General features: G+C 37.7%; 1 protein-coding gene across 1 annotated transcript in view; it reads left to right on the top strand.

The window, feature by feature from the left end:
- SPTLC2 (serine palmitoyltransferase long chain base subunit 2) overlaps window positions 1–27767 on the top strand; it is a 57870-nt gene that overhangs the window by 7907 nt on the left and 22196 nt on the right. Inside the window, exons 2-9 of the mRNA XM_015865192.3 lie at window positions 2435–2629; window positions 9409–9563; window positions 10517–10665; window positions 10979–11103; window positions 11724–11817; window positions 14319–14424; window positions 15237–15456; window positions 17102–17228. Coding sequence (XP_015720678.2) covers window positions 2435–2629; window positions 9409–9563; window positions 10517–10665; window positions 10979–11103; window positions 11724–11817; window positions 14319–14424; window positions 15237–15456; window positions 17102–17228 — 1171 coding nt within the window. The remainder of the gene's footprint in view (window positions 1–2434; window positions 2630–9408; window positions 9564–10516; window positions 10666–10978; window positions 11104–11723; window positions 11818–14318; window positions 14425–15236; window positions 15457–17101; window positions 17229–27767) is intronic.

The following is a 27767-nucleotide window of genomic DNA, read 5'->3' as shown; positions in this document are numbered from 1 at the left end:
CAATCCAGTAACCTGAGAAAGGTATTAGAAGCTTTGATATGATCTCCGTTTATTAGATGCTAAGCCATTTGAGTTGTCTCTGCCATCTGTCTGCTCCTCCAGAAATGAACAACTTATAGACAGCTACAAGTAGTAGATGTTACACATCTTCGGAGTAGCTGCTATTCACAGCCCAGGCTGTCAGCCTGAGGACACCAAATTCAACTGTAATTCATCAAGTTTTGAAGTTGTAGTAACTTGGGGGCTTTGCTGCATGATGCGGTAAAATTGTATGGTTTCTTGAATTAGAGCTACTGTAATAAAGTTGAGAGGCTTTGAGAGTGTTAAGGAAGAGAAGGCGCTTGTGAATTTTTTCCTTTGCAGGGTTGGCTTATGGAGTCTGTTAGTTGTCATTTGCTTCTACCCCTCCCCTGCAGCTGCTCATTCTTGTTTGTTGAGATCTCTCAAATGAGTTTGTGGAACAGCAGGGTAAGGATTGTTAGAGTCTAATAAATAACTTTCTGCAAATCATTGTGTTTCCAGCCTGCATCAATTCCTTGTTGCTGGTGAGATGCTGTGCTGAAAGTCAGGTTGGCTTTCATTGTGCAAGCTAGAGGTGGTGCAGATGGCTCAAAGTGGGAGTGAGTGGGACAAACGGAGATGCTTTGGTTGGCGCTGCTCCTGAAGAAAACATACTGTGAAACTCTGGCCTTGATAAAACTTTGAAATTGCCTTCATCTTAGCTGCAGTGTAGTAAGCCTGGGGGGATTTCTGCACTTGTCCAAAATTTTCTAACTTAAGCCATCACTGTAGGCAGTATGTTTTAAAACTACTTCAGTATTAAACCTTGCCTCAAAGCGTTGCAATTCTGTTATTTACATCTGGTGCAAGTGCAGCTGCTAAAATACATTTCTACAATATATTTATTTTGGTTCTGTGCATGTACCAGTTCTCAAGTCTTCTCAACCACAGTCACTACATTGAGAAATTCTATATTGCTCTGCAACCAGCTGGATGTGTGTTGGCAAAGGAAGGAGGTAGAAATTGGTAGTGGGGGAAAGGTAGTGTTGAAGGTGACGCTCAGTTATTGACTGCATAGCTATAGCCTGATTGTATCTTATGGAGCTTGCTTCTAAAAAATAAGCTCAGGTTAATAGTACCAGGCCTGAAATACGGACTTGCTACAGCATCTGGAATGAACAGATGTTGGTTTCCAAAGAAAGTATTGTATGGAAAGCACGTGTGCTTTAGTTGATTTGTTAACTGTCACAGAAGTTACTTCATCTATGGCTTCCCTTCCCATGTGATTTTATGGATGCTATACTGAAATGACCTGTGGTGTTCTGCTGGCTATTGTTATCCTTCCTTGATGTATTTAGGATCATCCTTTCCCATAAGTGTTGATGTTTCTTTGGTTAGAATATTTTAAAATAGAGTCCTTATTATGTTTGACTCTAAACTAAAATTTGAGTACAGTCCAGAGAAATTCAAACATCATCGTTGACCCAGCCCTTTTTTCACTGTGCTGTTATTATTAATATAGCAATTTATTGAAGCTTATCTTGGTTTCCTTCTTGTCTTCTAGCCACTCCCCTGCACATCAGGCAACACCCTACATATAGTAGGTTTGGAGCTCAGAAAGTTCCAGAATTACATACCAATAAGTAGCCTAGTTAAAACTATGACATTTTTACAAATGCAGTGTTACGTTGGATGAGAATTTGCCTTGTTATTTCAAATATTTTCTGTAATCGTCACCAACACAATACATCAACCATACTTGAGATGTGCACATATTATTCTTCAGGAGATAGCTTTTAGGTAACAAAATGACGTGCTGTGTAGATTTCATGCAGAAAGCTTTGCTTTGTTCTGTGTTCTGACATATATGCAACGTTGAGGCTACATATACAAGGAGTTGTTTGTCTGTGATGCCATGTCCGCCACATGGATGAGTACAGTGGTTATGTCAGCATCATTAGGCTTAAGGCTATGGTGAAACACAGAGGATACTTGTTTTCTTATTGCAATGTAGGCTTCCAGTAGCAGAATCTCATTTGAGTATTGTCTGGTTTTTTGGATTTCATAATCCTGAGAATATGTTATTTATTTTATAGAACTGTTTGTTTCTGGATTTCTGTGTGTTTTCTGTTTGGTTGGGTTTTTATTGTGTGTTTGGTTTATTTTTGTTGTTGTTGTTTTTTCCCCTCTGTAGTAGGTCTCTCTCCTCCGTGACTTTGGTTATGTGAAAGTCTTGATGGACGAGGAGGCATTTTCAGACCTTGTATATGGAGACTAGCAGTATTTGTCATGAATGAGCATAGCTGGAGGAACTTGGACTTGGGCTAGGGAGGGCAGAATCAGTTACAGGATCAGAGGGATTACTCAGAAATGCCCATTTGATGTTCCTTGAATTAGTATCTTACAGCTGCCTCTCTTTAAATTTTTGCTTCAGATAAATCACATCGTGCACAATGGAGGATTATACAAGAGGCCTTTCAATGAAGCTTTTGAAGAAACACCAATGCTGGTTGCTGTGCTGACCTATGTAGGCTATGGTGTTCTCACTCTCTTTGGGTATCTGCGAGATTTCATGCGGCAGTGGAAGATTGAGAAGTGTCAAAATGCAATAGAAAGAGAAGAACAAAAGGTAAAGACTGGGAAATTTCAATGTGGGAAATTATGTGGCTGGGGTTATAGTTTAAGAATTTATTTGCAGAGCAATATTGTTCAAAGTTTTCTACTGTTCTTATATCCTAAAGGCTCTGTGTGTTATGCTAGTACTGTGGTGTGGTTCAACAAAACAGTGTTTTCTTTATTTGGGTTATTTTTTGATGTTATGTGGTCTAGTTTACTGGAAAATACGTCAACAATTCAATCAACATATTGAGCAATGCCTCAGCTGCAGAAACAAGGTAAGAGACACCTCATATGCCAGCACAAGCAGCAAGAGAAATACTTCTTGAAGGATCTGTCTGGAGTTTTGCAGCAGCTATATGCTTTCTGATGCTGTTCTGGTGGCTGCGTTTTGATGTGGAAACATTCTCTCCAGCCTAAGTAGCTGCAAAGAGAAGCTTGCAGTAAGAACCAGAGCGTAATGGATGATTTAATATGAGATTCAAAACAGCAGTGGGTTAGCTAGTAAGTAATTTGAGGCACTGACTCACTGATAGCAGTTTAAAAGAATTTTAAAAACCTATTAGTGAAAGGTTGTTACCAGTTAAAAAGTCTTGCCATCTCCAGCAGTTATATCTAATACAGATAATCTTAAATTGTTTTAAAAGATTTTTAGAAGCCTTTAGTCCCCACTCAAGTTACTGCTAAGGAGCTGCCACTTAAACTGTCAGTTTGTAAGCTATTTCCTGCTAACTCTGTGTGAGCTGTCGTAGCATAGTGTGAATACCAGTGAGCTTTTCTCCAAAAGTCAAAGTAGATTGGTTTACTCTTGCTGACCGAGGTTCTGCTTTTCTCAGTCACCTTGGGGAACACATCCAGCTTACGATACCCCAGGGCAGTTTGTTTTCCCCTTGCTGGTTTCTGGTTCTCTGGGCAGCCACGCTGGCAGTTGGAATTGGCTAGCAGAAAATGAGGATTGGGGGGAAGCAGCTCAAGAATGTGAACAAATTGCTAAGATAATGTAAGGGGGGAAGACAAAATAAGATTTATTTTAGAGGCAGCATTAGGGCAAAGTTTGTATCATGCTGTGGTAGATGAGTGAAGATGCAGCGTCAGTACCTAAAATGATTTCGTGGTTGCTTCTTCGTATAAGTAGCATGTGGTAGGTTTAAGCTGATTCATGGTAAGGCACATAATTCCAAAACAGAAATATTATTTCAGGAATTTAATGAGGAATAGATACTTAATCTTTGTGAACAGTGCAGGAAGCTAAATTTATACTATTTCCAAAACTGATTTCTGGAATCCAGAAGTAAAACTTCTATTGCCTTTCAATATCCAATATCTGAATGAATTTTGCAAGCTAAATCTCCATGTATAACTTAATGTGTTGTTTAATTTGAGCTACTTCAGTTTATATCACCTGAGAATATGATACCATTGTATTTTTCTACTTATATCCTGGAAATGCAGGAAAGATGCAGGAAAAAGCAAACAGCTGCAAAAAATATAACAGTGCCATATATTAGATGTTTAAATATTTGTACTCATGATACTTGAATACTTGATACATTAGAAAGAGGTAATTGAAAGATTGATTACTGTATTTCTGTAAAACTCTTGTTCCCTCACCAAGTGGGAAAGGTACCCGCTTACAGTAGCCTATGAGGGTGGTGATAACTGTAACAAATGAATGTACAGAAGACCTCAGGCAGCAGTTCTGCTCTGTGGGTAAATTATTGATATTAGATACTCAATAAAGAGAGTCACAGATAACACAAGTAGAGAGTTTGTTAGCAACTGATTATGTCATGTCAAAAATAAATTTAACCACTTTTAAATTATTTTTTTAAATAAATTAATTCTAGCATTGCATCTTCCCCTGAAAGGCTTCTGCTTTAACAGGTAAACTTCCCAGACAGATGAATTGAAACTCCCTGTATGTTGACCTTGGTTTTCAGGGAAAGCTGCATGTGCTGTGTTTTTGTTTTGTGCACAAGATTTCCGTGGATGGTTCTAGTGAGAAGCTCCTTTATCTGAAGGCTCTATTTGCTGTGTATCATGTCATGAATAGGCCAGTGAATACTGCATATGAATGAAAAATAGGAAATCCTATTTAAAAAGGTTTTGGTGTGAAAGAAATGCCAGTGTAGCATACTTCTCTCAATCACTTTTTTAGTGCTAAGGTTGGAACAGCTATTTCTGACACTGGGCAAATAGAAAAGTGATCATGTCAGGTCTAGAATATACAGTACTTGACCTCACGTTTTGGTGCTCTGAGCTTTTTTTGTCTCCAAATGAATCGATGGCAGCATGTTGCGGTGCATCCAGTGTAGGAGCCAGGTTTTAGTTTGGTACAAGGGGATGCTCAATGACTTATTTAGAGACATATTCTCATTTTCACATACTTGAATCTGTCAAGCAACTGGCTGACAGCCCCACTGTCTTTTAGTAAAAAAGTACAGAAACCACCATGCAGGAAAAGCTTAAAACTGTTGTTTTTAAAAATTAATATATTAAATCAGAGAAGCCCCGGATTAGCTTCTAGCAGATTTCTGTAACCTCCTTATGCAAAGGACTATTTTTATTACATGAATCTTTACATGAATGTATTATAATTTTCTTAGCAAACGAGAAAAATGATTAGCTTTAGTTTTTTGCAAGTTTATAAAGCACTTTGTAGGTGAATAGCTCAAAGCAAAAGCATTGAAAGTAACTGTGTAGATGTCCAGTATGAAGATGTTCTGTGTGAGCAGAACTAAATTACATAGTATAAGGAAATGTTCCCATACAGGGCTGAATGTATGTGTCCTGAAGTCGTGGAATTGAAGCATATAGATATTTTTCGTGGTGTGTTTCTGAAAATGGTTGTAGTTAATAGTGCTGAGCAACCTTCAGTCTGCAATGCAGTTTTAGGAAAGAAAAAAAAGAGGGATGGGGGGAAGGAAGGGAAGCCTCCCTATTTCTGTTGTTTTGGAGAGCACTTTATTTAAGCAGTGAGAGCTTTTCCTGAAACTGTTACATAATACTGTGCACACCAGAACTAGAAAATGAAAGTGGATGAAGATAACTGGAAGAATAGGATTTCCAATGCGTTTATATCGGGACTGTCTCTGACAGTAGGTAAATATCTTGTAACTTATTGGAGAGCAGCACAAAGCCATGAATGATTTTAGGAAAAACTAATATTCATTCACCAGTACTACGCAAAAATGTAAAGGCTTTACTGGTGCAGATTACCAGGAGGGAGCAGTCTTTCTATTTTGGCAGCAGTTAAAATATATCCATCCATCTGAGCTTTTCCTGGAAACCAGTATATGTAGCATATCCTGGCAGGAACAGTGGTCTGTTTTAGGCATGGGTGAGTGGAAAGGCTAAAAACTGTCACCCTGCAATCAGTGTGTGTGTGCTCAGTTTAATCGAATGCTCAGTTGTTACTTTCTCAATAGTTATACTTGTGGTATTTCATAGGTAAAACTGCTTTTACACTTATCCTGATCTGATTTCCCTACTAATTGCATTGTCTACTTTGTACATGGAAGCAACTGAATACGGGTGCTAACTCCTTTATTGTACTTCCCTGTGCTTGGTAGCTTCCCTGTGTCAAAAGTATTTCTGGTATCTAAAGCCTTCAAACATTCCTACAGTTGGATTTGTGTGAGCAAGTATGTTTGGGGAGGTAAACTGAAGACTTCGGCTCAGGGTTGTCATAGCATCTGCGTAACACTGTAGACCTGTTGAGAATGTAAAAGTAACCCACAGTTGCTGCTGCACTTTTTCACGACTCGCATAGCAGTGGGATGGAATCAGTCTCTTTTTTGTGTGTGTGTGTTATTAGGGAATGTGTTAGGTGAATTGCAGGTAAGCCTTGTTGGTGCTCAAGGCACCATCTGTTAGCTTAGGTGCAGTGCTGTAAAAACTTGGCTCTAAAAGCAACATAATTGCTGTGTTTGCATGTTACCATGCTCCAAGATAATGGTTACAAAGCTCTTGTTATGACCTTCACTTGTATTACTAATTTATAATATGGTGAAATCTTGGATTTCCAAGTTGCCTGTGCTAAGGTGCTGCACCCCAAGGGGCAGTTTTATTCTTCCCTTGCTTCAGTTCCTTATTGAAATTGCTATATTTTTCAGGCTTCTGGAAGATTTCTTAAGTTTCTACATCTAGAATTGTTTTACTAGTAATGTTTCTAGGTTTTTAATGCTTCCATAGTACCCCTAAAAAGTAAGGCTGATGTCCTGCATTGGATATGAGTGCTTTTACTCATAATTTGTTCCTTGAATTTCTGTTAATTCTTGAAGCATGCTTTTTTTTTTTTTTTAATCTTATGATAATCTGCAAGGTTTAAAGAACTTCACAATAAGGTCTCTTCAGAATCTAAAAGCTGTGCTGCTGTCTTGTAAGATCGTACTTGTGTTATATCTTGGTGGTGTCAGCTTGTGGTGGGTGCATATCTTTCTCTCACCAGTTGAGCTTGTTAGTCTTCCTGCTTTGTCACCTTGTGTTTCAAAATAAAAATGCTTTATCTGATTAGAAACATGAGGTAAGATTGGGCTGTATCAGCCCAGGCATATCTGCTTGAGTTAAAGCAATGACTAATTCACAGCCTCCACTCCTAGCCAAGGACCTTGCTGCAGTTGACTTCCTGGGTCACATAGTTAATGTGCTTCCATAACTATTGTAAAGCCAAATTCTTATGCAAAGTGGTTAAGAAAAGCTGGAAGTGGTTAAAAATATCTAAGATTACAACTAAACTTAAGTTCAAATCTCTTGAATTTTGATTTTTTATTTTTTTTACCTCCTTGCTTCATTCACCCCTATGGAAGATGGTGTAATGGAGGCTTTCAGACACTTACCAATTAACTATCTGGAATCTAAGTCATGAATTGGGATCTTAGTGTATTGCTCCAAGTACTGTTGTGCTCATCACCACTTTGTTAGAGTAAAGTAACTATGTAACTTTTCATATATGAAGTAAGCTTTTGGATGTGTTTTTTGTTTTGTTTTGTTTTTGTTTGTTTTTTCCATTGCAAAAGGGGCGAGTTTGTTAGGGCTTCAAGCCTGAAACCTACCATCCTTTTAGGACAAGGAGATACTGAAGGTGAAGCAGGTTAGAGTTGTGTTACTTCTTCAGAAAACTAATGATTTTCTGGAGGATTACAACATTATTTACTTTCTACCTTATTAATCCAGTTTGACAGAAGGCCTTCAGAGAAGACATGGCAAAAATGAGTGCCAAACTGTACTTGAGTGGAAGAAATAATTACCTTCAGTGCATTGTAACTCTTTGAAATCTCATTCCCATTGCCTTCCTTTGCTGAAGAAGGGCATAGAATGACTTGGGTTAGAAGGTCATCTAGTTCTGACACTCCTGCTGTCAGGTATTGGGGCCATTAGACCCCATCCAACCTGGCCTTGAACTCCTCCAGGATGAGGATCTACAGCTTCTCTGGACAGCCTGTGCCAGTTATCATCGTCATCTTCTGAGTAAAGAATTGTCTCCCTAACATCTAATCTAAATCTTCCCTCTTCTAGTTTAAAACCATTCCCCCTTGTCCTATCACTTCTGGACTTTATAAAAAGTTTCTTTTTGTTTATTTTGTGAAGGAGAGATCACAGGCTAAATTTTGTTTTTCCATTGTTGTAATGATGAAAATACTGTTTTTGTGCCTTTGTGGCATGTCATTATGTGTAGGCAAATCAGAAGGCAAAGAAGGTGCAGCAACATCTGCCTAGAAGCTGACTTTCCTGTGCATCTTCAGGTAGGAGGATGTAAAAAGGTGAATTTAGATTTGTTTAATTTAAGCTGAAAGTTGTGAAACAACGAAATGGGGAAGGTAAAGGAAAACATACCCTTCATTCAGTTGAGCATTGCAAGTAGAAACTTCTCAGTTCTTATTTGTGTGAATTGGTATTAAAGACACTGGTGTAAATGCTCCTAGTTTTGCTTCTGTGTTAGAAATATCAGGCACTGATATCTGGTCAGACATATTCTGTCTTATCCCTCCACCTAAAATAAAATGTCTCTCTCTGTATTTTCATTCATGTTGTGAAAAACAGGAAGAAATGTGATACTGGCTCTTACCCTTCTCATAAATCTGCATGTTCCTTTTGTTGAGTTTTACAAAGGCTTGCTTTTGTGACAGTAGCAAATGAATTATGTATTCTTATCACCACTGAATGTCAAACTTCCTTTAAATGTAAGAGTAGTAATGGAATCTCATGACTTTCAAGTATTTTAAGTAGGCCTGAAAAACATGTTCTTGAGTGCTCAGATGTCCTTGCTCTCACACTTAGTTTGACATTCTTGTGTGTCGTTCAGTTTTCCTGAAGAACATTGGAAGGGAAGCTAGAATTCGGGAAACTCGTGCACAGAAATCCTATGGGACTTAAGTCATGATAAGCTGTGGAGAACAGAGGTGCCGTAATGGAGTTTAATTGTTTGGCTTCTGAATAAAAAGATGTGATAAGTTCCAACAATAGCTCTGTAATAATAGTAATGCTGCTTTATTATGTGCATTTCTTACAAACAGAAAATAGAACAGAGTACCTCAGCTTTCTCAGTGCTTTCTTGCTTTCAGGTAATTCTGCACTGGTATGTGTTTTGAGAAGTAATAATACTGTGTTTAACAAACTGCAGTTGGGATTTTTTTTCAGGACTTAAGAATGAAGAGTTCTCAACTTTTTCCTGCATTTTTCTTGATTTATTTTATTTCACAAATTACACTCATTGATTCAGAAAACACCTTATTCCCCTTATTACCAGTTTGCTGTATTGTATTATTTCCTTTCATTTTTGGTGTGTTTCAGGATTTTGTGCCATTGTATCAGGACTTTGAAAACTTCTATACCAGAAACCTCTACATGCGCATTCGAGACACCTGGAACCGTCCAATTTGCAGTGTGCCAGGGGCCAAAGTGGACATGATGGAAAGAGTTTCACATGACTATAACTGGACGTTCACGTGAGTCACATTGAAGAAAAGGCTTCCAACAGCTACTTCTAAGTATGGTCTTTAAAAGCACATTGAAGGCTTTGCAGTTAAAGGAGCAGTGAATTATGTTTATTTTACATCTGACCACTGAGATGATTATATAATCTTCGGTGTTAACACTTACTGATGATTCTGCATTAAGATTTCATAGGTCTATTCCAATAGTAAAACTTACGCTTTTGTGTGTGATGCACAGAACCCGGAGCAGGTCCTTTGGATTGCATTACTTGATTTTTTTTGTGCTGGTTTATAATCAATCTAGACATTTGATGAAACAAAACCAGAAATTTAAGGATAAATGTGTTTTGTTGTCTTCTGGTTTTGTTTCTATTTTTAAATCGGAAAAGACTTAACACAAAGCTTGACATTAAGAGGTCTGCAGCATGGTATTTGGTGAAATTTGTCATTTATTTCCTTGACTTTCAAGGGCAAAATAATTAAAACTTCTTTTTCCGCTAAACTTCTTTAATCTCCTTGTCACGTAGCATTAACACAACAGTGCCAGATGTGTTTCCTTTCCATGGTCAGAGGATATCCTGCTTGAGGAACTGCCAAGTTAACTGATCTAGATATCTTATTTTCTAATTGGAAAGCAAATAGTATGTTCCTGAGTTGGAGGAGGAACCGTGTCAGAAACAAAGTGTTTGAAAATCCTGAAGTAATATTTGATATAATAGCATAACTGCCTCTTTGTATAGACTGTTGTGGGGACTTCCATTTTTAGTTTGTGACTATGGAAGAGGGAGAATATGTTTTTCATTGCTTGAGTTTGATAATGAGAATCAGTGCTGAAAAAAAAATTGATTGCTGATTCTATGGACTTTTTAATAATGTTTCAGTTCATATTCTATGAAACTCAAAGAGTCTTCTGGCTTAGTTCTACAATTTTGTGTGTCCTAATTTTTAATGTTTTTTAAACACAGGTACACAGGGAGAGTAATAAAAGGTGTTATTAATATGGGCTCCTATAACTACCTTGGATTTGCACAAAATAATGGAACTTGCCAGCAGGCAGCAGCTAAAGTTTTGTCCCAGTATGGAGCTGGGGTGTGCAGCAGTAGGCAAGAGATGGGTAAGTTGGAAGAAGATAGGATGTTCCTTCAGTGTTTGTTTCAAAGTATTTAATTTGATCTCAGATCTTTTAAACATGACTTGTTCCAAAGCTGGAACTTTAGGCTATAAGCAAAAAAGAAACCATTATTTTTGTGAAGATAAATTGACCTTCTAGGTTTAGTTTATACAGCCCAGCTGTTGATTTGCTAATGTTTACAGTGTTTCTCTTTAGGATTTTGATTAAAGGCTGTACTGGTTGATGGAGATGTTTGTTGCAGAATACAGCAACGGTGAAAATTTTTCACTTTGAGTTTCTTCTATTTTACGTGCAGGAAACTTGGACAAACATGAGGAGCTGGAAAAGCTAGTTGCCAGATTTCTAGGTGTGGAATCTGCAATGGCATATGGCATGGGATTTGCAACCAATTCTATGAACATTCCAGCTTTAGTAGGCAAGGTATGGCTCAAGCTACTGGTAAGAGCACATCTAACAAAGACTGAGTGGGTCCAGTTTTCTAACTGGACCCACCAGATGTACTTGTCTAATTCTTTTTCTTCAGTGTTAGCACCTGCAGTTATTCTCTGTGGAAATTGTAGGTCGCAGGAAGGATCACTGGCTTTGCAAAAACCTTTGGGCAGCAGCATCCTAGAGACCAATAGCACTCCAGATCTTGAAAGAATGGCTTAGCATGTTATGGCTTGCTTCCTCAGGCTACTTGTTAGTATACTAAATGATGGTTGATTGCCTTAAAGGTATTTTGATGCTCTTGAGATACTAAGAATTAACTGTCATTCTGCAAGACTTCAGTGGGTGGTGAAACAAGCAATTATTTAAGCTAATGGCAGTTGTGTATCTTTATTTACCACACTGAGGCTGCAAATCATTTCTTAGCCAGTCTTGCCTGAACCAGCTGCATTTATGTTGATCTTTTTTTTTTTTTTCCTTTGGTTGTTAGGTTTTGGGTTTTTTTTGTTTGTTTGTTCTTGAATTATCTCCGAGCAGTTAAGAGTTGAGAGGTGTTGTGTGCTTGCCTGTGAAACTTTTTCAATATCTTTTTCTTTCCCCTTCTGAATTAGGGCTGTCTAATTTTGAGTGATGAATTGAACCATGCGTCTCTAGTGCTTGGGGCAAGACTATCGGGAGCAGCTATTCGAATCTTTAAGCACAACAGTAAGTATCAAATGGTGGACCTTGCCTTTCTGCTGGGTCTTCAGATCAGATGGAAACTTTTCTAAATTTTCTAATAGTTGGAAATCCCCTTTCATGTAAGAAATCAGTCGCTGGTTACCTTGAAAGGTCAGAAGTCTGCTGCTACTATTTAGTCCATGTGAGTTGGAAGTTATTTGATGTATTCAGTCTCAAATAGTAGTGCTTAGATCATTAAGCTGGGCTGACTTGCTCCTCTGCGAATGAAGAAACCACATTGCTCTCTGGCAGGCTTACAGGCAGTAGTGTTGTAATGTAGCTTTTTGTTACCTGGATAGCTCAGCACTGTTAAACTCGTCTAGTAGTCCCTGTAGCATATTAATTTAGTCTTGTAGTAGTCTGGGCTATGATTTGACAGAATAGGAAAGTTTTTAACTTTAGGACCAGGTGCCAGCATGGTCCTACATCAACAAAACCTTAACTATACAGATGTCATGACTAAACTTGACAACTATGTGTTCATATAGTGTTGTACAAGGGGGATTTCAGGACATGAAGCATTTGTTAACTGTTACTTGCTGTGTGCATTTTGGAAACAGATACTTAGAATTGTTGTTTTGCTGGTTTCAGCCTCCTCCTCCAAAGGAGGCACTGTATTTTTTCAAACTAAAAAAAGACTTCCTTCCTCTAAGTCTCAGTGAAAGACGTAGCATCTTCCTAATCCATGAAGTCATTACCTTCATTCTTCAGTTACTCGTAACTCGTAGTGCACTTTTTATATTATCATTCTCTGAGATCATGTTGACTCTTCTTCCTTTGAAATCTCTGGTGGTGACAGCAAAGCTTGGGTGACTCTATTTCATTTTCTTTCCTTGTCCTACTTGGTGGTAGATCCTTTACTCTGTTTCTTGTTTCTTTAGTCTTTTTTGCTCTTATTCTCTATTGTTTGAGTACGTTTCCTTAAAGAAGTACAGAGTGTACTGGTAACATTTCATTATTTTTTTTTGTTATTTTTCTTCATCAGTCTTGATTACAGCACAGTTTGGTTGCTGGGCAAGATCACAAAAGCTTTGCATTCATCTTCTGTATTTATATAAGCATACCTCTGAATATTGTCCCATGTTCCAGAATTTTAGGGAGCGCTCATGGAAATATAGTCCTGGGTATTATGTGAGAAGGACTTTAAAGTTCTGTCACTACAAGGAAGAACAGATGTGGAATTATATTGTACAAACTAGCAGTGGTGACACTATGGGTTACTCTAGAAACTTTCTGCGTATTGAGGATCCATGGAAGAGAATGGAATAGCAGATTATAAACTGCATGTGTTCTCAGTACTGTCTTGTTATGGTCTCTGTTGCTTTAACTAATCTCATTTTTTCCAAGACACTCATTATTTTTAGAAATTATTTTCATTTTTTCCCTGCCTCATTGTGCAGTTTGTCCTTTTCATTAAGGTTAGGCCTATTTTGCAGTCCTTCTCTTCTGTTAAAGATTAGAGCAGACGACTTTTATTCTAGTATTTTCCATAACTGTGTTAGATTCATCCTTTCTTCCATGGGAGAGATATTGGAGACAGATTACTCCACTGGTTATTTGATATGTCTTATTCCGATTACTAACAGTTTCTAACAGTTAAATTGACCTATTTTACTCTCTACATTCTAGTTTAGTTCTGGTTCGTAAGCTCCGCTTGCTGCTAAAACTGTTTTAGTCTATCAGTCGTCTTTTCATAATTTATGCTCTTTTTTTGTGCCCTTGTATTTCCTTGTTTCTTGCTCATCGTTTTAGTTTTTGTGATTGGATTACTGCCATCTCTGTTCCTTCCTCACTATTATTTTTTTTTTCTTCAGGACTGATTTCACATGTATGCATTTGCTCATGCTGTTAGGTCTACTTGGATTATGTCAAGTGTTTTTAGCCAAACCTAGTAAGGTTTCAGATTACACATCTACTAACATCATCATCTATTTAGCTTCTGGTATGCTTAGCATTGTCATCTTTCCTACACTGACTCACCCTTTTTCCTCCCTGTTTGTTTTTGTAGCTTCCCATTCCACACCTTTTGTCTCTTTGTCTTTTGAACAGAAAATCCTTGTTCTGCACTTTGGCCAATCTTGTACTTTGGCTGATTATCTTTGAGCTTGTTCCTTATTGACTTATTTCTATACCTAAAAACACTGTTGCCCCTTAGATTCCTTTCTCTTCTCCTAGCAGAGATGCCTTCCTCCAGTGCACATTCATTCTTCCCCTGACTTCTTACTCCTTCTTTGCAACTTGTGCTACCACTTGTACTTTTAATTTAGGGTGGTCAAATTCTTCACTGGAGTTCATATAATCACTCTGTCCCTTTGATTTCCTCTATGGGCCTACAGCTAGATGAAGCCTATGCTTACTGACCTATGTATGATCTCTCTTCCGTACCTAAGCAATTTGTGTGTTTTTGGAGTGTTGCTATCTTTTGTCATGTTAGAGCTCAAGCCAGTAGCTGTTTCGGTACCATTTAACAGTAATTTCTGGTGCAGATATGCAAAGCCTGGAGAAGCTGCTCAAAGATGCTATTGTACATGGGCAACCTCGTACACGGAGGCCCTGGAAAAAAATTCTTATCTTGGTGGAAGGAATATACAGGTACAAACTATTCTTTATATTCCTAAGACCCTCTGCATAAGATCTAGCTGCTTAGTGTTCAGGTTCCTTTGTCAAATCAAACTGAATATTATCACTTCAGTTATTTCACGGGTCTCTTATCTGAGATTAAATCCAAGTATGTATGCCTCACATCCTAAACTTTCTGTTGCTAGAATGGTAGCTGCACCTGGTATTATCACTGTGTTCACCACATCTAGATCAGGTTTTAGAAGTTAAACTAAATTGATATTCATATCAGAGCTGAGGTCTTAATGAGGTCTTAAATTGCTTGTCTATTCCATTCTTTCTGAGCTCAGTGGATGATGCTAGTGTGAATGGAATTATGCAATGTGAAGGTTTTTTGTAAGTGTGTAGGAGTATGTAGTAGGTTTAGCTGATTGGCATTAAAGTCATTAATGTGACTTTCAGCACAAAAAAGTTCAAGTCTGTTCTTAGCCCTAAAAGCAATAAGCAAGTAGGATGTCAGATCAAAATACTTATGTTAGAGGGGAAGTAGAAAAGGGATAATTCATTTATTAAATCATCAGTGATGATGTTCCTTTGCCTCTTACTGCTACTACTTTTTCGGTATGTCAGCATCCCAAAGTGGTTAAACGGGCAGAATATAGTTACTTGAGCACTACGTACAAAGAGGATGTATTTTTCAACTCTGCAAAATAGAAATTCATGTAGGAAGTTCTATGTGGTCACAATTACTAAGAGTAAAGAATAGGAATTTTAGTGATTTCTGGCTCTGCAAAGAGAACCCCAACCATTAAGTCAACTCACAATTAATTTCTGTTTCTCAACAGTATGGAGGGATCCATAGTCCGTTTGCCTGAAGTGATTGCCCTTAAGAAGAAGTATAAATCCTATCTGTACCTTGATGAGGCTCATAGTATAGGGGCTCTGGGTCCTACTGGTCGGGGTGTAGTGGAGTATTTTGGACTCAATCCTGAAGATGTGGATGTTATGATGGGAACATTTACCAAAAGCTTTGGAGCTGCTGGAGGATACATTGGGGGCAAGAAGGTAAAAAGCTGAAAATCTTATGGTTGTTTCAGGCTGGTGTTATAGTACTTTATTAAGCTTAGCCTAATGGAGATGATTTCTTTTGGATTTGAGCAGTTTGCTTTTGAAAAAGACTTCTTTGTATGTATGGGTACTGATTCTTTTCTATTGGAGGGTACTACTTTAACATACTGGCGTTTGTCAATCTCTTTGTCTAACTACCTTTTGGCAGGGATGGTGTGGACAGATACATGTGTCCCTTCTTGTATCCTTGCATGTTTATTCCAGAGGAGACTTATAGTAAACCATTACTTCAGAGTAAAACTCTACTAATTTTCCTGTCAATACAATAGCTGTTTAGATGCAAATAGTGACATACTTCACTCCATCTGAATGGGGATGGGACTTACATAAGTTCCCTTCTGAGATTTTACTGCAGTTGTAATGAGTATGACAGAACTTAACAAAAACAAAGCACCATCCTATTCTTTTTTCAAGGTATTGGAATTAACTCCCTTGTAAGGTGAAGCAGCCAGGAGTCCTTCATGGTTGTATTTTAGGTACTCTGAGGGATTGCTTCAGAAGTAAGAGGCCTTAAATGCTCCTGCCTGGGTTATTTCAAAATCCTTTTACAACTTTAATTTAACTCTGACTCTGGGCAGACAATCATATAAAGGTGTAGAATTGTTCAGTTTTATAATATGTTCCCTGCTTGTGCTGTGGACAGGGCAATCTTAACAATTTGATGATGGATTCTGTCCTGGAATTTGTTCTGGTTTTTGTGATATTTTACTGGAGTTGTCTCATTATTATGAAGGATTTTGTTACAGCTAAACAACAAGCAGCCTAGATCTATGGTCTGGTGGTCTTTTGTTCCCATACGACCTGTCTTTACTCTCTAACAAATCTAGAATTTGTGCAGGAGTGGTAGCCTTGATTCTTTCAGTCTTAAATAAAGCAAAACATGTAATTCATGTTGTGCTGGTAAATGGGAGAAATTAGTGTTTTGTGACCTGTGCCCTTTTTGGTGATTTTCATTTTATTTTATTTTTTTTATGGATAAGCGATTATATTGAGCATGATGCCCCAATAGATCCTGCTTCCCACTATTTCACTTTTTTTATGCTCCTATGGTTATAATAAATACTCTCAAAACAACGGTTTGCATACAATTTGAGTAATGCAAACACCTTGTTATAATCTAATGCTGTTGTTAAGCAAATCTGTCATAGTTGCTTGTCTTTATTAATGGATATTCTTGCCCTGGGACATAATTAGAATCATAGAATTACACAGGTTGTATAAGGCCTCAAAGATCATCAAGTCCAACCTCAGCCTAACTATAGTACCCTAACTAACAACCCTCTGCTAAATCATATCTCTGAGCACTGCATCCAAATAGCTCTTAAACACATCCAGGGACGGTGACTCAACCTCTTCCCTGGGGAGCCTATTCCAGTGTTTAACTACCCTAAGGTGGTCGTGTCTCTGCTGTTGACACTCGACTGTTCATTACTTATACTGTAAAATAAGTCCTTGAGCTACCTGTTCTCTTCAAGGATGTTCTAGAAAAGGGTTGTTGTACTGGCCTAGCTTACTGTGTCATTAAAGCATTTCTCTGGAGTGCTGATAAAGCAGTGTCTGATGGCCTCTTGTGTTTTGCTAGGAGCTGATTGATTACCTCAGGACTCACTCTCACAGTGCTGTGTATGCAACATCACTATCACCTCCTGTTGTGGAGCAAATCATCACCTCCATGAAGTGCATTATGGGTGAAGATGGTACAACTTTTGGTGAGTCTTTGCAACATTTAAACATGTGGAAAAGGCTAAACAAAACTTACTTAGAGAACCCATTCATGGTTGCCTGTTAGCTCATGTAGATTTACTATACTATTTGGCATATCAGCCTAATAAAGGTGTAAAGCGTTTCCAGCTCAAGGTAAGTCATCCTAGGATTACACAGGACAATATTGTTTTGTATTGATTTTTTGCTTGTTCTATATCCAGCATTTCTAGTCTTCCTCTTTCTTCCTGTTCTTCTGTCTATTGTTATTTTCCTAATACTTTTATTTTGTTTTATATTTTACACTCTTACTTGGTTACTGGAAGGGACAGTGGTTTTGATTTTTCTTCCTTAGTATAGCTTGATGTTTTCACCTTGGTTAAAGTAAATGAGAACATTTGAAAGATCTTTTTTTTCACTTGAGAAGCTAGAGGCAGAATTCAAGATCAATGGATTTAATACACCAAGGAAGGCATATTCAGCTTCCTTGATTCAACTTTTTTTTCATGATAGATAAGAAAGAGAACTCTTAATTCATGTGAAGTCCTACAGCCAAATTTATGCAACTTATTTGCCTGATAAGTAGAAGTTTTTTTCAGGAATGGAATAAGTGACTTACACATCACAAGTGCAGGCTGCCTTGAAATGGAAATTGCACAGCAATGTAGAATACTTTTCCATCTTCGTTGGTTCTTAAAATGTTGTGAGCAGCTCACGCAGGATGTCAGTGTAGCTCACTGAGAATCTCTGTGCCTTTCAATTCAGATACTCTTAATACATTCAAGCATTTGAATTCTCAGTTACAGAAGTTTCAGGCATCTGGCCACAAGGTGGTGGTATACACTGATGAGCTGTATTTGCTTTTGGACTTGGATAACCTGGTCAGTTAACTTAGCTGGTAGCTCCTAACAGTGAATTAGTATGCTTGTTAAATAACTTTAGAATTCCCTGTTAATGCCCTCAGAATAGATATTAACCTAGTGTCAAGCTACCTAAACAGTGCTTCATCTTGCCATCTTATAAATGACTGAGCTCTTCTTAGTTAATGATCTGCTCAAGTGTTGATTGATTTGGTTTTCTTCCAGTATCTGTTTGGCTTAATGAATTGGAAAAAACAAATGTGAAACAGAAAAATCAGTTACAAACTATAGCATTTTTGCCCCTTTCTGAGGCTGCAGTATAGTACTGATTCAAGCTGTGAGAAGGGAAGCAATGTCCACACTATGCCTTTCTCCTGCCATGATGCCAGCAAGACCCATCCATGCTGAAAATAGAACCAAATCAGGAACCAGTCAGATAAAAAATAACCTTAAACTCAAAATACTTTTTTTACTGTGTTGATTAATATGCACATTGAGCTATGTCCTAGTTTGGTGCATAGGACTTCATAAGTCTTCATGGCTTCTTTATCTGCCTGCTTCTGTTCATCACATGCTACTTGTAAAAGTAGCCATTCTCTGTGACATCAAACCTTTGTGGAAACCTGTGGTTGTGTCACAATCATTACATTTGACTCTGATATATAGTTAAGTAGAGCGAGGAGAAGGGATGGAGAAGACCTCTTTCCATGAGTGAATTTTTGGTGCTGGTGTTCCAATTTCAAGTCTTTATGACTGAGCCATGAACAGGCAAGCGTTGCAGAAACTTGTCAGTGGCTCAAGGGGTGCTTCTCTTTCTCTCTGTTCAAATCACAAAGGTGAATAAGCTATAGCTGGTTTTATAGGCAGAGACATTCTCATAATAATGATAGTAACTAGGGGAAAAAAAAACCAAAAACATAAGCAGCTTTTGGGGGGTTCACAGTCATTATACACTAACTGACAAAGTGATTCCTGGAATGGGGCTCTGGGAACTTGTAGGGCCACTAAGTTCTTGCCATTCCCATGGCATTTGGGTTATTTAAATAGACTGGGGAAAATGAGTCACCTGGTGCTTATCCCAGTACATTAGATATCGTTAGCTTTTATGCTATTAAGTACTTAACCTGCTTTGGTGAATTTTTTGGACTTGATCTATTTGAGTTGAAAGCTAGACTTTCCACTGTTACAAGCTCACTAGGGCTAGGAATTCAGTTATCTTCTTTTTGTGTATGAGATAGTAATGTATCCTGTGCAACTGGGGTTCTGCTAGCATTGCTGGTTTTCAAGGCCCAACCTCTTTGTTGCCCTGATAATGTTGCATGGGGACGAATTGGGGAAAAAAAGAACATAAAGTAAAGCATAAATGCACAGACAAATTCAAACATGCAATATGAAGCTAGGCTAGAGACTGGTTAACCTGCATACAAGTTTACTGTCATCCATTTCATTTTCAGGAGGTAAATCAGTGCCATACTAAAATAGCATTTGTAGAATAAGTTCTGGAGACACCTTGGACAAGATGGCATTTCAAATTTGCGTGAATGTTGGCTTCAGCACTGTATAGAAAACCAAGTTTACTATCCTACATAACTCTAAAGGTGTAGACAATGGAGGTGGAAGTAGTGCAGTTTGTCTGAACTGTAGCCAATTAGCTGCATGTAGTTTGATAGGTGTTTGTCATCTTAGCACCTCGTATGAAAGGAATTATTAGTGTATCTGGTCAATTTTATTTAAAAAAAAAAAAAAGATTTCTAATCTTGCTGTTGTTGTATGCAGTGAACTTGAGCTGGATCAAAAAAAAGTAGTGTTAAACCAATTATTGCCAACAGCAATTAGGATGTACAGCTGTGTTGGCAGGGAACCGTGAGCCTAACTCAACAGTTCAGAAGGCTGGATCATTGCTGTATTGTTGATATGCACAGGAGGAACCATGCTGGAAACAAAACTAAGCCTGATCCCTGGAAATTCTAGGAGAGAAGAGACTGGAATTAGTATATTAACCTCCGTATGTTTAATTAGGCCCTTGAGTGGGAATATATGACTTAAACAGCTACATCAGCTGCCTTATCAGTAGGCTTCAATTCAGGCATTCTGTAAAAATTCCTCTTTTCCTTGCAAAAAATGATCCAGAAATATCTGCAGTTATAAAATGTGAGCAGGAGCGAAGAAATGGCTCACATTGTATTAGTTGATATAGAATTCTAAATAACATATGGCAAATTTGTAAATAAAGTGTCTCTTGTCATTAGTAGCAGTAGATGACCAAATGGAAGCCCATCTGCTTGAAGGGGGAATCAATACTCCTTGTACAGGCTGAGGTTGAAAATGTTCAATTAGCATTAAAATCGTTTCATTTGAGTTTCCTCCAATAATGCACTTGTTAATGAGGTGTTAAATTATCACCTTGAGAACCCAGGTTCCAGTCAAAACTAATTTGAGCAAAGTGAAAACTTTTTTTGTTTCTCCCCTTGAGAATCTCAAGCTGAGCTGGGAAACGGTTGGAAAAACAAATACTCTGGGGGTTATAAAGAGAATTTCCTGCTTCTCTCCAGGGGACTGACAGCTTTAAACATCACTCTCTGTATTTGTGCTTCCAGCTGGGGATCTTTTAAATCCAGCTTGTTGCTGCATCCTTACCTCCCTCCCACTGTGCATGGCAAACCTAGAAAAAATGTTTTAACCTGAGCTGGGGAGAAATCCTTCAGCTGTTGGTGCTTTGAAGATTGTTTAGAGGCATTAACAGACCACTACCCATTGTTTTCTGCATTGGAATGTGAGAGTTCTTCAGTACCTCTTCTTTTGAACTTCAGTCAGTATTGTGATGTTTGTGCAAGAGCTCATAAAGCTTGATAACTGTACACTTGCTTTGTTCTCATAACACCCCAGTACATGCTATTTATGTTCCTCTATCTACATAGCCTAAATATTGATCCATTGTAGCAGAAATAGGATTAGGAACATGGCTTTGCTGAAGTATTTTCATTTTCTTTCAGTTTGTCTACTGTGAGTTGAAATGTATACCTGTCTTTTTCCTCTCAACACTCAGTGTTACGTTTCTACAGTATGTTTGTAGAGTGCTGTTCCTCCTGGGAAAGGAGAAAAGTACTAGGCAGCAGCTTGCTAGCATATATTGTCAGCAGCAGTGGTAACTAAAAGTTTTGTTAGTCTGTGAATGTCAAAGTAAAGCATTTGAACGGAAGCAATCACAAATAAGGTCATGCACCCTTCTGGCTAAGGAGAAGTTGATTTCTTGATTCACAGTAGTTTACAAAAGAGTTTGTTTTTGTTTTAAATACCTGAATGACCTGCATAAATACAGTTTCTTATCATCAGCCCTGGCAACTGCAGCAATTTTTTTCATAGAAAGTTAATACTAGTATTATAGTGTCTGTAATTACAGGCGTGTGGCAAAACTTCGTTCTATGAAGTACATATAAGGCCATTTCAGTTTGGAGATTACAGGGAGAAAATAGATAAATTAACAATGGTTTTTTGATGTATTAGTGAAATTGAAGGATTGTTTGAAGGCTGGCGTGGGGGACTTTGGAAAGATCTTATTATCATAGGGTTTCTCCTAAGGTTGTAAATGCTCGATTACTTCCCTTCTGGTCTGAGGGTAAGTTAACATGCAAATATGAGGCCTTTGTAGTTCATAGGTATTTTTGTTTTTCCCTATAGTAGTGTCTGATGCAGAGTGCCATTTTCTTTATGATATTATCTATGTGGATCAGGTCTGTTAAACATTAGCACTGTGCAATTCTTTGAGAAGGTGGTGTGTAGTACAATTTTTTTATATATATATTCCTGGATGAAAAATGTGGCTTACTACACTGTTTCTGGTGCTGTAATGTATGTAGAGAACATCTATGCTTTGTAATATAGGGTAAGATCCAGCATGGCAGCAGTAATGCAAACAACATGTAGCTATTGTTTGTTTTTTCTCTTTGACGAGGATGGCTTCAGAAGAGATTTTTTTTACTGATAATGCAAATGGGCTTTAGAGATGAAATTATTTCTTAGAATGCTGCTGTTTTTGTTTTTCTCAAACTTAAGGTGAACTTGAATACGTGTTCTACACTGAATATACCCTTACTTTTTGACTATAACTGTCTTTTAAAATATGGAAGCGAGCTTATTGGCTGATCTTATGGCTGATATTCAGCTGGAGGTGATTGTCCATGTATTTCTGTGTAGCATTTTGTGACCTTTGTTGATGAATAAAAGAAGTGAGTGTGTTAGTTTAAACTAGCAAAGTTATTTGCAACTCATGCTGTTTTGTTTTTTGTTTGTTTTTAAAGCAAAACATGAAGAGACCATATCTTTGATCATCTTCTCTTGCGCTTTAATGTCACGCTTCTTATGTTGGTGTTTAAAATCCCAAAGCATAATTAGCTTTGATATTAGTTTCCATTATAGAAAAACAGTATGCACAAAACAGATGGTAGATACAGCTTGCACTCGTAGCTATGTTGTAACGCTACTGAACTGTCTCCATGGAAGTCTATTATAAACATCCTTCCTATAACTTGCTATGTCAAAGCTTGCACATTCCTTTACTTGTAAAGAAGTGTGGTGTCTTTATGTGTTCCTGATGTTCTTTCTCTCTGGTAACTTCCAATTGGCCTGCCAACTTACTTGTATTGTACTAAGGTTTGAGTATGTTTACTTCTCTCTCCACTGGTGCTTTGTCTTATTTTCAGGTTTAAGAGCAAAGATATTCATTGTAAGTTCCAGTGTACCATAGTAAAAACAAAATTGAGCTCTATTCTTTTATTTTTCCTTTGGGAGGTTAAGTTTTACTGAAACTGTATTTTTCATTTTCTTCCTCCTCTTTGCAGTGGAGGCATAACGATTAGTTCAGAAGAACAGTCTGATTAGCACACATTTCTTCTCCCTTTCTCCTTTCCCCATCAAAGCACAAGAAATAGCTGTCAGGTAGGATATTTACAACTGTCTTAGCAATGGCTGTGAATGCTATTCTCAGGACTCCGCATTTGTGAGAATGCATAACTCAAGTCAGTAGCAGTACCACCAATCTCACAAATCCTTTCAGAAGTTAACATGCAGAGTTAGGTAGTATGTGTACTCAGGCAATACAGACTTAATCTGTTTGTTCTGGAGTGATAATCTCATTATTTAAAATTATTGATCCATCTGATTGAATGCTGTGTGATGTCTTATAGTGATGGAGGTCTGTAGTCTCCTGCAGGGCTTTAAATGTACCAAAGGAGAGAAGTGTAATCACGTGTGTGGTCATGAAGCTGAGTTGTCTGCTCATGCCGTCCTTTACATATGAAATAGCTTTGTGTTCAGTCTTAGAGAAGATGTTTTTTCTTCAGTGTGTAAATTTCAATAAAACTTGAAAAACCTGTATGAAAGTGAGGAGACAGCTGCTATTTCTAGGGTGTACCTGTCTTTGATCTGATATAACTTTGTAGTTGCTATTGAAATTAATTAGCACATACAGGCTAAACTTATTTCTACTAGCTATTAAATAACCAGTGGTAACAGTAACTTTGTCAGCAGAAAGTCCTTTCCTGAGTCTTAAACAAATGAACAGTGTTGTGACAGAGATAAGTCAAGACTACGTTATGCTCTGCTATCTATTGAGAATGAGTTCTTGGAATAAATACAAGTCATTGGCTTTGAGGATGTAATGGTTCTTTATTTGAGTTAACTCAAATAGATTACTTACGTTGATATGTATCTACTATTTGGCAGTTTCTATACTTCTAAAAATCAGTGTGCTGTGGACAATAAACAATGTATTTTAGTTTGTATCCTCTCTTATGTGAGATAAAAACTCATGTAAACATGGGATTGTTCTGGGCTGCCTAAACAGAAGAGCTATGCATTTTGCTTTGTCTTTTTTTTCTTAATGCTAAATCTGATGAGTAATTCAGTCTCTTGCAAAGCAATGAATACCTCATGGTAGTTTTTGTTAGGTTAAGGTCAAACACTGATATGTAGAGTCTGTTTAGCTGCTGTCCCTAAACATTGTCTATAGCATCACGTTTTGTGCTGGCCCAAGCATTTCCAAGTTTTGACAGAAAAATCAAATCTAAGGGAATGTTTGTCCTACTGAATAATCCTTCCTTATTCTCTAGGTACTCCTGCAGACTTCAAAGACAGTTTGAGGTCACCAGATATCTCCTTTCATTATCACACAGGGAGTCTGAGATGGTAATCACTTCAAATCCCTGTTCTGTGTCACTTTCTTACCTATACAGAAATAAGAGGCAGCTTTTTGAAATCAGGAAAGGGGGGGGAAAAAAAGCTCTGTAGCTCAAGTATGAAGTCCTATGAAGGTTACTGCTACAAAATCAATGGCACTTAATGTTGGTTTGATCTTTTTTGAAAGACTTAAAAATGTCTTCTGTTGAATTCTTCACAGCTGGAATAGGCAGTTGCTGTCCCTTTAGATGTGAACTTCAGAGGACTGTGTGGTGGTGCCTTAGAACAAAGAAATATTTTGAAATTTGACATTGGATGATCTTGGAGATCTTGTGTGTTCTTAGGGATAGACTGCAAAATCTTCATTGAAAGCTACTGAAAAGGTGCAAACAATGCTCAAACTCTTAAGGAAAGTTTGTCATAATAGAAACAGAAGTATACATCTATTTCTAGGGAAGCTTATTTGTTGCCTATGATGTCTTATGCCCTCACAGCACATTCATTAAGGAAGAACTGTGGAGACCTCACTGTCCCTAAGGCTGAGAGCTACCCTTGCCTGTAGCACAGGCACAGAGGAGACAGTTTCTTTTTTCCATGCAGAATTTTTTGTTTGTGTGCATAATTGCTTTTTAGAAGATTGAGAGATGTTGTGTTTTATTCCCTCCCCTTTTCCCCCATTATTTTGAGTTGTAGTCTTCTGAGTGGATAGCCATTAGCTACAGACTGCAGGTGGAGGTAATAAGCAGAAATAAACATCAGTTGTGTGCAAAGTCATCTCTTTGATTTTGGGATTTTTCCTCCTCTGTCTTTTTTTGTTTGTTTGGTGCATATTTTTCTTTGAAGGCTGTAATTCATGTGTTAATTTGATCCTGGTTAGAGTATCACTTCAGAGTAGATTGAGCTAAGCCATCTTTTAATAAGGCTTTCAACAGACTTTGTTGCCATTCTAGAATTAAAACTACATGAATGTTTCCATTCTATTTTGTTTTATGCATTTCCTGGAAATGGTTAAACTTGGGCTTGTGGTTCTCCTTTATTTTCCCAGGCCTGACACTCACTCAGCTTTCCAAGATGAACAAAACGTTCTGCTGTTCTGAAAAAAGGATGTGTTACTTAATCACTTCATTAAATATATACTATTGAAAGAAGGGGAGGACAACAGTCAAAATTTGGCTTAGAAGCAGATTTAGAAATGTTTTGTTGAACTAATTACTACTTTTTATTTGGAAGATATTGAAGTTCTAGGGTGATAGAATATGTAATGAAAATCATCCCGTCTTTTGCTTTGTTCAAAGTGAAGATAATATTTGTATTATTACTTGTTTAATTATTCTTCAAGTTCCAGTTCTCTGAATTACTTGAATATAGTTGGGGTGTGTTTCCAGATGTGTCAGTGGAATGCCAACTAGTGGTGTTTTCATCCAAAAAAGCAGCTGTTGGTCCTTCTCTAATGTCTTTTACTAGCTAGCCTTTAGTTCTCTGTTTCAGGACCCTTGTTTTTTAGTTCCCAGAGAATACAGGTTGCTATTCCTGCTTTCAAAATGTGAAAATGTGGAGCCAGAAGAGGTACATAACCAGGGCACTGTGGTTTATTTAAACTGCAATCTATGTCATGGACCATTTAATGGAGTACATCTAACTTTCTGTAAAACTTGTTATGGAGGAAGTCAAGGTAAACAGCTTTTAAGGATAATTCAAAATGTCTCTCTATTTTTTATTATTTGTAATTGTATATCATTAGTGTCCTTCATGAGAGAATTGATTTATGCTTTTGAAGAAGTGATCTTCACTTCTGTGAGTCTAGTGAACCCTGGTGCTGCACAGTAGGAGCCTGACAGACTAGAAGTTGCATTAAATGGTTTTGGGTTTTTATTGAAAACACTGTCCTTGGTTCAAAGGGAAGGTAATTATCCTGCCCTGGAATGATAGTAGCCCCTCTTTTTATTGACAGCATCCCATCTGGTTGTGATAAATTATATTACCCTGGCAAGGCTGCAGCTTTTTGGTAGCAGTGGGTGACTTAAATGCTTCATGTCAGGATTGTTGGAAAATAAATGAATATTGTTTATGGAAATTATTTATTCTCCTGTTGTTGGGCACAAAGCTTTTTGCTTCTTTTAGTGTCTGTTAAACATACCTTTATGGGGGGGGAGGAAATAGAAAGCAAGATAGTGCATGGGATTTTCCAGCAGCTAATTCTTGCTGCAGGTTCAGTTCCTTTAATCTACTGAGATAGAGCTGGAATAACTGGTAGTGAGAATCTTGTGTGCTTCACCTGTAATTGGCACGTTTATTGTCCTTTACCGCACTAGGACTATTAACATAGTAAGGAAAGTGCATGTTGTTAAAGGGTTTTTCCTCAAGGAGTGGTAGTATTTAAACTTTTTGGTTGCTGTAGCTTCAGGGAGGTAGGTTCCTTTTCTAAAAGCTTGCCAAGTAGTGAGTTTGCATCTATAAGTAAAAGTTAAGAGTGATATTAGACAGCTTGTTAGCTAATTGCTCCTCCTGGCTACAACTGCTTCTTGCTGTCCCAGCCAGTGTTATTTCTTCTAATCTGCCTAATTACATGATATGCTCAAGCTCAGTTCTGTACTCTGGCAAAAAAAAAGTCTGAGCCAATTTTGGTTGTTAAACAAATGTATCCTGGATCTTGGGGAAGAGAAGCAGCTTTGGTCCTCATATCTCAATTACAGCTTCCTTCTAAGATGGGGATGCTTGCAAATGGAGCACATTGAATGTGAGACTTACTGTACTGACTGGTTTGTTGAGGATGTTGGATGGTCTCCATTTCAGAACTTTAATCTTAGTTCAGAACATGATGATTCTTTTGCCACAGATCATAACTTCTGCTTCAGAAACTTCCTCTGTTTGCTGTTTGTATTTGCTTTAAATAATAATCACATTAACACTGTGCTGAAGCCTTTTCTTACCAGGGTATGTTGGTGCCTTTTGTGAGGCTAGATGCTGCAGAGATAAGTGTTACCAGCTAGTTCTATAAAGCATTTTCCTGTTTCCTTCTCTTGGCAAAGGTAGTATTAGTAACGCTCATTACTAGTTCTTACTTTCCTACCACTTCTATTCTTAGAACTGGAATCCTTGCAGTTATGTTTGCACAGGGTAGCATGAATAACATTTATTTTAGATTTAGATGTAAAGAGAAAACGCTTTGAACCTTGCTTTGCTATGCTTGTTATTTCTGTGGCTAAGCAGTTTGGACATTCATGGGGGGATTGGCCGCAGGTTAAAATAACTGAAGCCATGTTAAGTCGTAACTAAAATTCAGCCAAGCATTTTATTCATAATGAGCAAAGTGCCCTGGCAAATTTGACTTGCTTCTTGGCTGCCAGGATATATAAGAAGCGGATGTGTGCTATTTGGGGGTTTGGCAGCTTAGGTCTGCATCTTTTGTGGGCAAAATACCTCAGCAGCTTAAATCCCTTTGGGCTAGATGCCTCATGTCACTTGTGTGTGGCATGTTGATGAATAAAAAGTTGCAGCATACTCATTATTATT

Source organism: Coturnix japonica, chromosome 5 (assembly GCF_054131305.1).
Source record: "Coturnix japonica strain WE chromosome 5, WE-NBRP24, whole genome shotgun sequence".
NCBI lineage: Eukaryota > Metazoa > Chordata > Aves > Galliformes > Phasianidae > Coturnix > Coturnix japonica.
This window is presented reverse-complemented; position numbering and strand designations above follow the sequence as displayed.